The sequence below is a fragment of the Conger conger genome, chromosome 5 (assembly GCF_963514075.1).
Source record: "Conger conger chromosome 5, fConCon1.1, whole genome shotgun sequence".
In the NCBI taxonomy this organism is placed as follows: domain Eukaryota; kingdom Metazoa; phylum Chordata; class Actinopteri; order Anguilliformes; family Congridae; genus Conger; species Conger conger.
Genome location: NC_083764.1, coordinates 15,023,843 through 15,039,045, shown reverse-complemented (window position 1 = coordinate 15,039,045; position 15,203 = coordinate 15,023,843). Strand labels below are relative to the sequence as shown.

At 41.4% G+C, this 15,203-nt stretch overlaps 1 protein-coding gene across 3 annotated transcripts in view; it reads left to right on the top strand.

The window, feature by feature from the left end:
* Positions 1–6,427: 6,427 nt before the first annotated feature.
* Positions 6,428–15,203, top strand: part of cdk19 (cyclin dependent kinase 19) — a 41,733-nt gene continuing 32,957 nt past the window's right edge. For all 3 annotated transcript variants that reach the window (XM_061243092.1, XM_061243091.1, XM_061243093.1), the window contains exons 1-2: positions 6,428–6,663; positions 12,121–12,196. In XM_061243092.1, coding sequence (XP_061099076.1) covers positions 6,536–6,663; positions 12,121–12,196 — 204 coding nt within the window. In that variant the 5' untranslated portion in view covers positions 6,428–6,535. The remainder of the gene's footprint in view (positions 6,664–12,120; positions 12,197–15,203) is intronic.

Genomic DNA, 15,203 nt, shown 5'->3' with positions numbered 1-15,203 from the left:
GTGTAAAGCCAAGATGCGAGGCAGCGCAGCAGTTTTATTACCTTCCCAAAAACGTCATCCTCTGGTTCCAACCTATTACATTACTAACTTTGAATGGTAAGTGCTGATTGGCTGAAATGACTGTCACTAACATTTTCATGGCTTGAATTTCTTTTTGTCGTTTTGACAGCAAGGGGCGTTCCAATAGCAAAAGGGGCGTTTTGACAGCATATTTCCATTGGTCGATAATTAAAACTGGCCTGTCAAAAGCATGTTTGCATTGGTCGATAATTCATTGAGTCACATACATTATCCAATCAAATGTATCCTCCAAAGGAGCGTGCGTTTCAAAACTGTTTCTGAGGGAACCGTACATTAAAAAGTGAGGGCATGTAATTGAATATTAGCTGATTAATATGCGCTAGGTAGTTAACAAGCTTCGACAGGTTACAACGTGAGAGAAACATGGAACGTGATAGTTAATAACACTTCATTCATCCCATAACTCATAACATTCACAATTCATCCCGTTATTGTGTTTAATAGCAACAAATTACAGTTCAACTACGAGGTCAGCTTCCGTCCATTGCAGAACTGTGCGTCGGTGGTACGCTTTACCGCTGCTCATTTAGCCCAACAAGTGTGTACCAGCCGAGCCTGTGCATCGCACAGACTGCTGTGCAGCATGGAAGTAAGTAGGGCGGCGACTCAAGTATGCTGATGCATCCTTATATCATAACCAGTTTGTTGTGACATGGCACATAAGTCGCTGTGCATTTGTTTCCAACAGTGTAGGTCGCCTACCACTACACCGTGTCCGTCAGTCCAATCCAGGAGTTATTTTTGTTGGATGTCAACTAAAGGGCACCATTTGTATCTAATAACACATAAAACAATTCTAAATTGGAAGTATATGTTAGTTAGTATGTTGAGCCATTATAAAAATGGATTGTCCAGTCAATTGTAAATAGAGATGAAGCAGATAGAAAATGATTAAATGTTGTAGGACTAGAGTCAAAAAAGATTATTAGGGCCAATCAGCAGCTTGCCGAGGTTGAAAAGATGGTCTTGTAAAGTGGTACAGCGAGTGCTTAATGAGCCCATAGAGACCACATCTGTGAAGCTTATCAACTCTGCCTTACAACTGTTACTTGGTTCCTGGTTCTTCATTTCTTTGATGTTTTGCACCGGAATGGCGCCGGATGTGTGGAGTTTCCTTTGTAACTATCATAAAAAGGCCATTGGGTTAAACAGTTCTCTGATCCTGAAACATGTCTCGTCAGAAGTAACTATAAACTATGAAATTATAAAGTATCATTTCTACTTAATTTCTAACACTACTGTTCGTCTTATGATCATTGTCATTTAAGTTATGCCCTTCAGACTGTAGGACAGTGGTCTCCAACCCTGGTCCTGGAGAGCTACAGGGTCTGCTCGTTTTTGTTGTTAGTCTGCGCTTAATTAATCAATTAGAGCCGTTGATTACACAGTTAACTCAGCTCACTCAGCTCATAGCTCAGTTTACCCGGGTCTCAGCAAGGTGCTGATTTTAAGGTGAAAACAAAACCCAGCAGACCCAGTAGCTCTCCAGGACCAGGGTTGGAGACCACTGCTGTAGGAGGTTTGAACCGATCCTGAAGACTAACAAGCCTTTCATTTGCTTTAAGAGAGCAACCATTTTTTTAAAATCTGGGATTTTACACTAATTTGCAATGGTGCAAAACTATGATTTCTGATAGGCAGCAAATGCACAATTCTACCCTTTGTTGGCAAAATAAATGTAAATAATGTATAGGCCACATTACGAATTTAACCCTCTGGGGTCTGAGGGCAAAATGAGGAAAACTGGTGACTGTGCCATGCTCTGACATTTGTGTCATTTGAATCAACTTTATATACAGTGATTACACAGTGTTTCATATCTTTGTTTTCAGCACAAACTCAGCTACAATAATATGGCAACAGTATGTAGGTGAGAATCATATGTTGGTTGTAAATTCCTCTAGAATCTAGTTTTGAACACATACAGGAATGCTGTAAATACACACACTAACCAATTGTAAGCAAGGAGGTCCTGGGTTCAAATCCCTGTCGACTGGGGCCTCTCTGCGTGGAGTTTGTATGTTCTCCCCATGTTTGCGTGGGTTTCCTCCGGGTACTCCGGTTTCCTCCCACAGTCCAAAGCCATAAAGGTTAGGCTGATTGGAGAGTCTAAATTGCCCATAGGTATGAGTGTGTGAGTGAATGGTTTCTGTGCCCTGTGATGGCCTGGCGACCTGTCCAGGGTGTATTCCTGCCTTTCGCCCAATGTATGCTGGGATAGGCTTCAGCCCCCTTGCGATCCTGTTCAGGATAAGCGGGTTAAGATAATGGATGGATGAAGGTCTAGGTATCAAAATATTGTAGCAAATCCCAATTACAAAAACTTAGTGTTGTCAAGACTATTTTTCAGCACCTGTTGACAATGGGAGGGCTAATGGCCTTTCTTCAATGAATATTTATGTGGTATGCGGTCCTGCCAGGTAAATAGGCTTTTCATACCTGGCCTGACCTTTCCCTACCTCTAAGACAAAGCAATACTCAGTGAGCCATTTAGAAGACAGAAACAAATACATTTTTTATTCAGGATTTTTTTTAAATCACCACACAAACTACATACAATGAAGATTCCATTTACAAACAGATTCCTTGGGTACCTTCTGTGAGTTGATCCTCAGCTGGTAGTGGACTTGTTGTTCTGCATCTTCACCCAGTTTTAGAATCCTTGCTACGCCACTACATCACGTTGCATTGTATGATGCAATGGTTCGAGTGTGGGAATTTATAAACGCGCATATTACTGAATATTCAAACGAAGCTGGAGAAGTTGCAGTACACACCCAAGAAATATATACTCATGAAGTTCACCTTTCGCTGTTCAAAATGACACCACTTTGTCCGTGTCGGCTTCAGTGTCGGTTCGCGTCTTTGTCATCTCCGCTCTCCCACAAGGCATGCAAAACCTGAACTCCAGTCATTCGTGCCATTTTCCATGATGAAAAATGTTTACCTCAATAGAAGTGAATAGCATATGCTTCTGTATGTCATTTTATTGTGCTTTACATTAGGTGTTCTCGCACATGGCCCCTCCCCTTTCAGAGAATAATTATCACCTCTTTTTAATGTGAATGAGATGGGCCAGAATTCCAACTGAGCAAAACTCACATATTAACGGGTAATGATTAAGAAATAGCAGTGGTCTTATACATCTCATTTAAAACATTTTAAAACAATTCATATTATGTGTCAATAGGTGCTTTGGGAAGTCAAGATTCTAAGGTTTCTGTCAATATGTTCTTTGCATATGTATGGTAAAAAAGTTAACCTCACAAAGTTAATCATCCTATAGAAAGTTGATCTGATCTTGTCGGTGTCGCCGGTGACACTCCCGATCGCAGAGGGGTCAAAAGTCCCCCAAAAGAAACCATAAGCAATATACTTATTTACTTTTTTTATCACCCTCTGATACAGGCAGTGTCAACTTGAATCTCTTCACCAAAGCCTTCAGGAATGAATACCGTATCCCCTTCCAGATCACAGAATGTGTAGAATATGGCACCGTGTATCAAGACATTCCAAGATGGCTTTGGCTATGGGAAGAAGGGGGTGTACTATGCCTTCTACTCAACACATGACTATCCAGGCTTTTGTACAATGGACTACTTTTTCAAAGCTGCTATAATTGAGTAAAACATTTTTTGAAAGTTTAAAGAAAATATGAATAGAAGCAGTGTTACTGTCTCAATTGGAGAAGTTGATGATCATTGTCATTAAAGTGCAAAAGTGAAACTTTCTAGTGATTTATTTTTCCACCTAAACCTTGCTGCTGAAAAAAAGAGCAGTTATTGGCTCATTACTATATTTGATGCACACCTGCTAGGCTCTGTCTTGTTCTTCAGGCGTAAGCTCATATAAATAAAAATGGATATGATCAGGTTTGTGGAATAGTGTGTAATAGATACAATTAAGTTGTTCTGACACACCAATGGCAATTGGCTGCCCTGCAAGGTACCAACCAGCTTGCCAGGAGCAATTAGGGGTTAGGTGTCTTGCTCAGGGACACTTTGACACATCCAGGGCGGGATTGAACCGGCAACCCTCTGACTGCCAGACAACTGCTCTTACTGCCAATGTCGCCCCTCCAATACAGCTGGGTGACATAATTAACAATGCAGACCTTAGTCCTCAAGGACCGTGATTTCATGGTCCCAGGTCTAGACTAGTGCAGTGGTGTCAAACTCTATTTCTGGTTGGCTGCAGTGTCTGCAGGTTTTATGGTATGTTTCAGCATGAGTGATTCATTTCAGTCATTGATTGGCTAAAGAGTTCACACACCTTATTCTCAAGGCCTTAATTGACTGTTGATTGGAAGGAGAAACCACAAGGCTCCATCTCAAAGACAAGGCAGGCGATGCACTGCCTTAGGCCTTCAAAGGTGCCTTCATTTGGATGATTTTGAAGGCAAAATGAAAATCAATGCATCCATCGCTGGGTAGGCTATCCCACAATTCTTTGCAATTAACCTTCGGCTTCTTACTTAGTTTAAGAGCATTTGCCAAATGCCTCTAATGTAATGTCTTGTAAATTAATGGCTGTTGAAACAGTGGCGGAGATCATACAGAACCACATAACTATAAAAGAGCTCATCCACAAGTGCACGTATACAGCAAGGCCAAAATGTTTTACACATCACATACTCACGTTACATTGACTCTGATGTCTTTCTGCCTTCAAAGTATGTCTCATTACGTGCTGCATAAGCACTTCCGAAGACGCCTTTGAAGGACAGTGGACTAATCCAGCAGTGAGGCACCAAGGCAACTGCCTTTGGTTTGAGACACAGCCACTGCAGCCTTCCAGGACTGGAATTACACAGCCCTGGTGCAAACAATTTTCAAACAAGACAGAGGAAAAAATGGATTGTCACTGATGCTCACCTGGGGCCTGTTCCACAAAGCAGGATTACTGAGTTACACCGATAACTACACAAAGCAAAAACCCGGAACAGCTATTTTTACTTTTACAGTCCATGTTCGAGATTAATTGGCGTCCGGGATTTACTCATTGCAGTAACCTGACTAACTAATCCTGCTTTATGGAACAGGCCCCTGGTGCTATTCAATACATCTCCAGTGTATGGGTAGAGATGGCCTGGCACATAGCCAGTGTGGCTACAAGCTTATTATGTTGTAACAAACAAAATATGTGTGTTTAAAGTTTACCTAACAAAGACTAAAAGCTAGATCTTTGAGCTAGCAAGACACAGAATATTAGACATGATTGGTTAATGAAAATGTTAATGATCATTTACCTCATAAAGCCTATAAGGCTAGTTAGCTATAAGCAGCACTTTAGTGAATCAGACCTGGGTAAATAGATGCTTTTATGCACTTATACTGAGCTTGTCTGGTGTATTGGAACCTATGAAATATTCTCAAAAAGTGTAACCCCACCTTCTGGTACTCTTGGCTGGCTCAATTACACCAGGTAAGATTAATCCAGCACAGAAAAGTATTTGAATCCAAAACAATTAAGTATTTGACCCAGGTCTGTAGTGCATATGACAGCTTTCAAAAATGTTACTGTTATTTGCCTCGTTTGATACACTGCTAGGAATGACACATCGGTTAACACTTTAATGTGCCTCACAAAGCCTATGAATAAATGAAGCCAAACCATATATTAAAACTATCCTGACATCCTCCTATTTTCAAGCTATTAAACATCTATTATTATTTTCAACATCTTAATTTGATCCCTGGCAACCGGACCCTCTGTTCTGTAACCTTTCTTCACAATAAAAAAAGTTCCCTCCAGTTACGCCCAAGAACACGCCCACAAGAAACAGACAACGCAGATCTGCGGTGCATACGCAGTTTCAGCGTGAATACGATGTAATATACCGTTTCCATTCTGTTATTGGAATGACCGCTATGGCACTGCACAATTGAACAGGCTATTCAACAAAAATTAAATGCAGGGTTGGGGATGGTAATGAAGGCAATTAGGTACATATTTAGCTGGCCAACTAACGTTAGCTTGTGTACATTCCAGAATGCAGAATGCCTATGCAATTAGCAAGATAGCTCAAAATGCTAATAACTTAAGCATGTATTATCTAGCTTTCAAGCAAACCGTGAAATACTTAGGGTCAAATATTTGCAGCATTTATTGTTGCTAAAAAAAGAAATACGAACTGCCCATTGCTGCATTTTTTTTTGAGCCAAGGCATAATACTACGCAAGTGCAGTAACTGCAGAGTGATGTGACGATTGTAGTTTTAGATCGAAGAGCTTCCGAAATAGACATAGTGAAGTTGGTGTTTTAAAAACTACTACTCCCAGAATACTGAGTGTGACAACTAGAAACGTCAACGAGCCAGTGAACATTAAGCGGAGCAGACCAAAATCCCAAACAAGGAAATGGTGGGGGAATAAAACGATCAGATTATTTAATTAATGCATGTAATAATTAATATTTTATTTTATTGTAAATTAAGAAATATTTATGGGTGAAAATGGATTACGACTTCAAAACAAAGCTCGCGGCCGAAAGGGAGAGAGTAGAAGATCTGTTCGAATATGAAGGTTGCAAAGTGGGTCGAGGCACCTACGGGCATGTTTATAAAGCTAAGCGCAAAGACGGGTAAGAGAACCTGAAAACGTTATTGTTATGATTTAAACACGGACATTTTTTTAAACACATATTAGAGGCGACTGGCTCGTCATGAAATTTATTTGAATTGCCTTGTGCTCTTGCTGAGACTGTTTTGTTTTCATGCACTCACTCACAGTCACAACGGTCCTCCCCCAAAACAACACACGGTGTGATGATGTTTATTTTTTGTCAGACTGTGCAGGGGAAGGGGTGATTACACGAAGCTTAATATTTGGGTAAATAGTGACATTTAACATTTTTTTCTGTTTATTATTTTACATGGCGAGTTGCACATCTAGTTAACCAGCTAGCTAGCTTGCTAACAGTTTTTTTTCTCGAACAGCCCTAGTTAAAAATGCAAATACTGCATGTATACACTAGCGAGATCATGCCTCTGGTATTTGAATACTTGGACAGTGCAAGCTAAAAAGGAGGGAAAGTACTCGGATCAAACAAGAGAAGTTTAAAAGGTGTACAACACAATTCAAGCGCCTGTCACTTTGAAGAAGTAGCCTATACGGGAGGGAAAAGCCGGTGGCATTCACTCGCTTAAAATTGATGCAGTCAGATGTTTTTAGTTGCAGGCAAATACTTTATAGTGACATTTAAGTGTATATTATGTCCCTTGGCGAATATACCAAGCTTCAAACACAGTATAGATTTAAAAAAAATCTAGTACTTAATTGCATAACGCATATTGGTGAGCTGCTGCCAGTCAACTACATTATTGGCCAAAGTTGTGTTTACCTTTAGCTAGCTAATTGTAGCCGCATATCACATTACACTTAGCCAAACAAAAACTGCCACAGACAAGTATTTTATTTTCTGTTTTAAGCCATTTTACGACTTTGGATTTTCGACCCATCACTCCGCAGGCCACAAGGTGATTTTTAAGGGTAGTGGAAACTAGAAGAAATTACGTTGAATCTTTATCTACTTCTGAAAGCACCAAGTCATGTAATTGCTACAGTGTTGCATCACTGAACAGCCATTTCCAAATGCCTTATTTACAAATAAACGAAACCTCATCATCATCTCCCAAGTATTATTGCCAGCCAGGGTAGTCGTTCCCTTTTGTAATAGAAATGAACAGAAATAGAAACAGACTGTAAATTGGTTTAAAATGAATCCACCCATTACTTTTGTTGTTGAATCGACTGCAGCATCCCCCCAACAAAGCACCGTAATTCATTGGACAGTGGCACATTTTTTGGTTATTTTGGTTCTGTGCTCTAGCCCTTTGAGTTTGAAAGGATACAATCTTCAGTTCCTGCTTGTTTTGGGGACTTTTTGCCTTCAGTCTCCTCTTCAACATGTAAAATGCTCGTGCAAGTGGATTCAGATCCAGTGATTGACACAGCCAGTCAATAATTTTCCACTTTTTTGCCATCCAAACCTCTTTGTTGTTCTAGCAGTATGTTTCGGGCCATTGACTTGTTGCAAGATGAAGAGCCTTCCAATAAGTTTGGAGGTTTTTGGTTTTATCTCAGAAGATACATTATTTCTGTAGACTTCAGAATTCAGAATTCTACTTTGTTCCACTGGCAGCCACACAGGCCCAAGCCATAACATCACGTCCTCCATGTTTTATGGATGAGGTGGTATGCTTTGGAAATTTGGATCATGGGCATTTTCTCTTTTTTTCCACACTTTCCTCTTTCCAGCATTCTGGTACATGTTAATGTTTGTCTTCTCTGTCCAGACTTTGTTCCATTATTCTTGGAGCTCTTTTATGTGCTTTTTAACTGTGATCTGGCCTTTCTGTTCATGAACCGTATCATTGGTTTGCATCTTGTAGTCTGGTGTAGTCTTCTACATATGGTAGACTTTGGCACATCTATACCTGCATCCAGGAGAGTTTTTGATTAGGGGTGGGTTTTCTTCACCATAGAGTATTCTTTTGATAATAATAATTGAGTTGTTGTTTTTTTTTCTTCTCAATAATTAATGAAACTGTTGACTTGGGCATGCCCAGGATTTTTGGAATGTTCCTGATTGATTCTCATTTCTGAGCCTTATGACGGCCAGCTTAATTTGCATCAGCACTGCAAATGAACACCGATGTCTTCATCATGTTGTCACACCCCAACACCAATCTCCAAAGTCTAAAATCGAGACTGGACATCAACAGCTCTGTTCTGTATTCTGAATGCGCCTGCCTGACGGAACACACCCATGAAGCGAATTCAAGAAATAGGTTGTTGTAGTACCTTAAAATGCACGAAAGGTGCTATTATTTGTGCCACTGTCCAATGAATTATGGTGCTCACTGTATATATACTTGACCTCAGCTGCTGCTCAAACAAATTTCATTACAATATGCTTCATGAAAAATAGCTCCAGCATTGGTTATTGTATTTAATGCATCAAAACAAGTTAGCTTTTTTTTTTAGCAATACACTTCAACTGAACTTTTCACAATTTTTGTGAAAACATTTCAAACGCACAGAATACCGTAATGTTTACTGCAGCATATAGTAACATTTCATATGTGCTATGAAGCTGTTTTGTTTTGCACATGTATGTTGATATGAATCCATTGACCTGATCCTAGTACATTTCAGCCCTGTTCACTTTTTAACAGGTGTGTGTTTTTCAAACACGGCAATTAACTGGACCAAAATATAGTCATACAAAACTGCAGATCCAAAGGACATTTTAAATTGTGGGTGGTGGGAGAGTGTTGTAGTACCTGAATCTGGTTTGGCTACATTTCTACGGCAAGTAAATTCCTACAGCACATAAATATCTTGTGTGTAAGATGTGGTTATAAAATACTAACTTAAATTAATTCTGAATAATAGCATCTACTGCAGTGAAGGACAGGAAAATGTACAATAAATGGTTCCTGTCTGTCTGTTGTGTATTGTTTCTGATAACAGTAAAGCTGCCTCTGAGTTTATTGTGTTTGTCGGAATTGGCCTGCATGCTTATCTTTATTCTCAAGGGTGAGCAAGTATTTGCCAGAGTTTGAATAAACGTGCTTGCACCACTTCTGTTTCAGCTGTGTACATGTGTATTTTTAAGGATATATGACAGAGGGTCTGAGATGATTGAGTATTGTTCTCGTATTCAGGTAGATAGCATATACTGTGGAGGTATTGCAGATGAGAATATGATTGTACACAGAGTGGGAGTATGACTGCCCTTAGGAGTGGGGATGAGGTTCCTGGGCTGCCACTGTTGCCTCAATACAATATTGGTTGCAGAAAGTAGTTGCAGTTTTAGAAATTTTATTATAAAACTGAAAAAAATCTTGATCTATTCTTTATATGATTTCATTTCAACATAATCTTAGATAGATCATAAGAAGCTGGCTCAGACAACTAGATAGGCTATATGGTGTATTTTATTTAAATGTTTTGTTTCTGTTTTTTCAGTCCCAAGCCCAATATGAAGTGGCTCCACCCAAAGGGTGGGATGAGAAAATTGAGAAAGTTGAGAGAATTTAGTAGGGTTTTAATAGGGGCTCAAAACATAAGTAAAGCAGTCATTTTGATTGGTTGAAAAGATATAAGGTTGAGAGTTATTGTCAACCTTTCAGTCCGTAACCTCTGAAGAAGCAATTAATTCATCAAACATTTATTTAATCTTGAGAAACCGTTAACAACGGTTGATACTAAAACAGTATCCGCCCTCTCCCACCTCGGAGTGGTCTGCTTCGCGTTAGAAGCGGGAGGATGTGCTTCGAGGAGGGCGGGGCCCGCTTTGGAGGCGGGGAGGAGCGGGGGCGGAGGAGAGGCGAGGGAGCGAGGTGCAGGAGTCCGCGTCCAGCCTCTGCCCTGTTGCCGGCCGCTCTGGCTCCCGGCCAGAAGCCCCAGGAGCCTCTGGGCACTAATGGAATGCGAATGCCCATAACAGCTGTAATTCCCCCCCGCTCATTACGAGAGGCTTAACTGAACAGGCCGCTTGGCGCTTCGGAACAAAGTGAAGGGCAGAGATGGAAAGATAAGTGGCCGGCCCACACTTAAACATCGCCTCTTGCTTTCCCCTTGACCACGTGACAACTTTCTCTCTCGTTTGTCTCTGAAAGGTTTTTTTTTATATTAGAGGTCGAGGTCTGTGGTAGCAGTTTTATATCGGTGCTAAATGTGAACAGATGGGAAACAATATGTCTACAGGGAGGCATTGTGAGTGTTTCTTAGCCTGCTGATACTAATTAAAGTGCGAGCAAGTCTGGGGGTTGATACGGCCATCCTAAATCAGAGCTCCTCGAAGGACTTTTGTGACATAATATTCCCTATGTAGGCCTTCTAATGTGCTCAGGGGTGTCATCATTAGGTCAGCGTTCCCCTTGGTGAAACACCGATGATCCCGTGCCACTGGCTGTAAAGCTGTGAGGAAATAATGGTCAATTCTCTGCATACTGTACCAGGCGCTTCCCCCGTGTGATGGGCATGGCTCTGCGCATCCGAGCCTGCAGGCAGGGCTCTCTCTGCGAACTCCCACTCACCAGTGGACCTCGCTCGAGAACCGAAATACCTTCAGTATGAGTAAGAGGAAAGGCAGAAGCTTGCCTCCTGCATGTGGCTCTGTGGTTGGACTATGTCTCTGCAGAAAATGTCAGACTGGAAGTGCGTGCAGTTTGTCTTTTTTGCACGTCGTCGCAGTGCACCGTCGCCCGCTGCCAGGGCGTGAGGCTAACGATCGTGGCGACTCTGGGGAGAGGCTGCGCACCACAACAACACGGAGCTCCTGTTGGGAGGGGACGGGCGTGTCTCCAGCCGGGGGGAAACGCTAATGGCAGGAAGGCCATTCGCTGCTCGCTGCACAACAACACAAGCTGTCCGTCCCCATTCTCCTTTGACTCGCGCGCTTGTTCTCCCTCTCTTTGCTTGCTTTCTCTTTCTCGCCTCCGCGCCAGTCCCAGACTGCACTGCGTTGGCACATGCTGTAGAATGCACTGGCACACTCGCAGACAGTGCAGTGTCGAAACAGGTTTTTAGTTTGTGTGAAGTGCAAAGAATCTTGCATTTGGCCTGTTAACTCAGTTCTTGCTTGGTGATATAAACTCCTGCTCACTTATTTTGAAACTTTAATGACTATTCCAATATTTTTTGATATTAATGAACAAAATGATTACACACTTATTGCAAATTCTGTGTAGGCCTATGTCACATTGCTGTAGACCAATTTGCAAAGCATACAACAACTTTTCAGTTGATTTATTTGAAGCTTTGTGATAAGCTTTAATATCCCAACAGCGGGAGTGTCAATGATAAAAAAATATTAGTTAGTTTGTTTGTATTTCCCCCGGCAAATCCACCCACGTCTGTTTTATCCGAATACAAATACAAATTTGCTGATGCAGATGCCTATACAAATAGTGGCCTCTCTGAACACCCCTAGTGTTGGCGAATTGTGTGGGAGTGGATTAATTTGTGACCAGTAGTGTATTTGTATATGTTTTGTATGTTTGATTCAATCTTACATATCTCTCTACAGGAAAGATGAGAAGGAATATGCACTGAAACAGATTGAAGGTACTGGAATATCAATGTCTGCCTGCAGGGAGATTGCGGTAAGTGAAAAACTGTCTTCTCAACACAGGTGTCAACACAGCACATTATAGCACCCTATGGAGATTTTGAGGTCAATATCAATAGCTGACATTAGACTGGTAATGTCAGCTGATGCCCATATTCTGGTTTACATGACAACATGAATCCAAACTACAGCCACATACTGAAAATTTCTATGCTCATGGAAGAAGTGAGCACAAATATTTATGTTTGAAGAGAAATGTAACCCGTTTAATTTATATGGAATATTTCAGCTCACTAGGATTATATGGAGAGAGAATGGTCTAAATATTATGTAAAATGATCCTCAAATAAGAGACGTATCACAAATGTGTTTTGTATATCCACAAATGTCTCTCAACTTGTGTCTTCTGATTTGTAGAAATGCATACATATTTGTATATGAAGAGAAGAAATTGTATCAACATTCTGTGTGTATTTTTTGCAATAACCCAGTCTCAAATGTAAAATTGGTTTGAGAAGTGTAGAATCAGCATTAGTGGATCAGATGGCATGCGTGCATTCAGTGACATGAGTTTGTACGTTTCCTTTTTTCTTTTTTTTCTTTTGTAAGTTTCCGTCCGCAGTTCCTGTGCAATCCACACACAAATAGCTATCGATCCACAAATGTGACAAGCTGTGTATGGAACACCAAAAGGGTCACAACACCACGTTTTTCTCCATGGTCCCTTTGCTCAGATGGCTAGTGTGCTGAAATGAGACCTTAATGCTAGGTATCTAGCTTGCTATTTTAATATGTGTGTGTCTAACAATGGCAGTTTGTTAACAGACAATATATATATATATATATATATATATATATATATATATATATATATATATATATAATATATATAGCTATTTTCCTGTGGAATTACTCCAACCTTGAGGGCGACAGGCATTCTGGTTTGGGCACATTGCCTGGTTTCACGCTTTATGACTCACAGGTTTAGAAGGTATGGCGCCGTGTTTCAGGCCAGGACCTGAAGAACCACTCTGTTTTCAGTGTACATTTTTCTACTGGTTTTACAATGACCACTTTTAGCGTGCTAAAATGGCTACAATGTGTAGGCAGCACAAAACTGCCCTCTTCATGACAAATGGTATCGCCTGACTGGGTTTGATTTACACCTGACATGCACAAGTGCCCACAGGCAGGCAGACAGTGCCTACAGACTGCTGTTGGTCCTCCATTTTATGCCCCACACTGCTGTTTGTTGGAAGTGAAACAACATGAGGTGTGACGGAAGCTCCGTTGATTTAACAGGCTTCCTTTCAGCACCCAACTTCGGCTTCGCTGCTTGCCCCGAGCCTGGCACGTGGGTCTGCGAAGGCAGAGGTGGTTTAAATTAGACCAATACCACTCGGTGTGGACAGGTTAGATTTCTGTGGCCTGTTAGTTTGAATAAAGAGTATCAGTGTTAGGTCATTAATCTTGTTTTCCTGAGACGAACAGCCCCACGCCTGTGAGAGGGGGCTGTGTTATGTAAGAACGCCTGCACTGCACGCTGTGCTGCCCTCACACATTTAAACAGATGTGCTTGCAGACAGAGGACGGAGGCTGCAGCAGCAAAGGTTACTTCTGCTACCATGTGGATTCAGCGGTTTACCGAGTTTCCTGTGCACTTGGTGCACTCGCTGCTAAACCAGTACAAATATTTATGCCTATTGCACACAATAAGTAAAAATGTACCCATTTTGTGTTTTTTACCAAAAGAAAGAATGCCGTGTGCTCCACCCCTGCGGTGGGTTTGATCGGCAGAGGGACTGCTATTGTACTCTTGAGCGAGCGTCAGTCAATTTCCATCCAGAAATCCCTCAACATATCCAACCAATTTTAAACTGTGTAAGTCACTCGGCTAAAAGCCTAACCTGGATATGTGTTCGATGTTTAATGCAGTTTTGTAAGTCCCTTCGGCTCAAAGTATGGACCAAATGACTAAATTGTAAAAGGTAAATTATCGGCAGAAGACTGGGTCTTGGTTTGATTGCCTTGTGGTCACATACCCTTCTTTGATCCTCTGTTTTTGTGTTCCTCTCCATGTCACATGCACTGGAGGCCTGCTGGAGCAGACAGAGAGAGCGACAGAAAGAGAGAAAGAGGGGGGAAAGAGGCAGAAAGAGAGAGGGAGGGGGTGAGAGAGAGAGAACAGTGGGTTCCTGGAGTAGCTTCAAAAACACACAGCTGGTTATTTTTAGAAGAGGGACTGTCAGCAGATTGGCAGTACGGAGAGCTCTTTCCAAGCCCATAGCTCCTGGAAAGATAATGAGGTTTTTTGTTTTTTTTGGGGGTGGGGAGAGTAGTGTGTTTGTCTGTTCCAGTGCAGCAGTGTTGTGACTAGAAGCAGGAGTAAAGTGGGGGCTGGGGGGTGGGGGGTGGGGGGTGAATGTCAGCTTGACCTCTCAACACTATGGACACTATGCACTCTGGCCTGATGGTGTTCACTGTGGTCTCCTGCCATTCAACAAGTCAACAAGTTTGTCCACTTGTACCATGGGAATATGAAACTGCAGCTCAAGCTAGGTTTTTGGTATCTGATTGACCAGTTAGACCAGCTCCATACTCAACATAGTTTGACCAGCCCAAGCTATGTTTCAAGCTATGTGTTTGAAATACCACTGGTAGTTTTTTTTTGCTATAAACAAGCTGTTTGTTGAATTAATTTTTGCAGCTTCACAGTTTTCTATTTTATCAGATGTAATGCATTAGATTTTCATTTTGTAGTTTTTCGGAATTCTCAAGTCAAGAATTCTTACGCTAATTAGACCAAAATTTCACACAAAAATTATGAAGTGATGGGTGTCTCGGTGGCGCAGCCTGCAGAGCACTGACCGCATGCTCATTGTGAGCCGCGACGTCAACGGTTCGAATCCGACCGTCTGACAATTTGTCGCATGTCTTTCCCTCTCTCTCACCCCCATTCTTCCTGTCTCTATATACTGTCCAATAAAGCTGAAAAAGCCTTAAAAAATATCTGAAAATTTTGAAGTGATGACATTTTATAT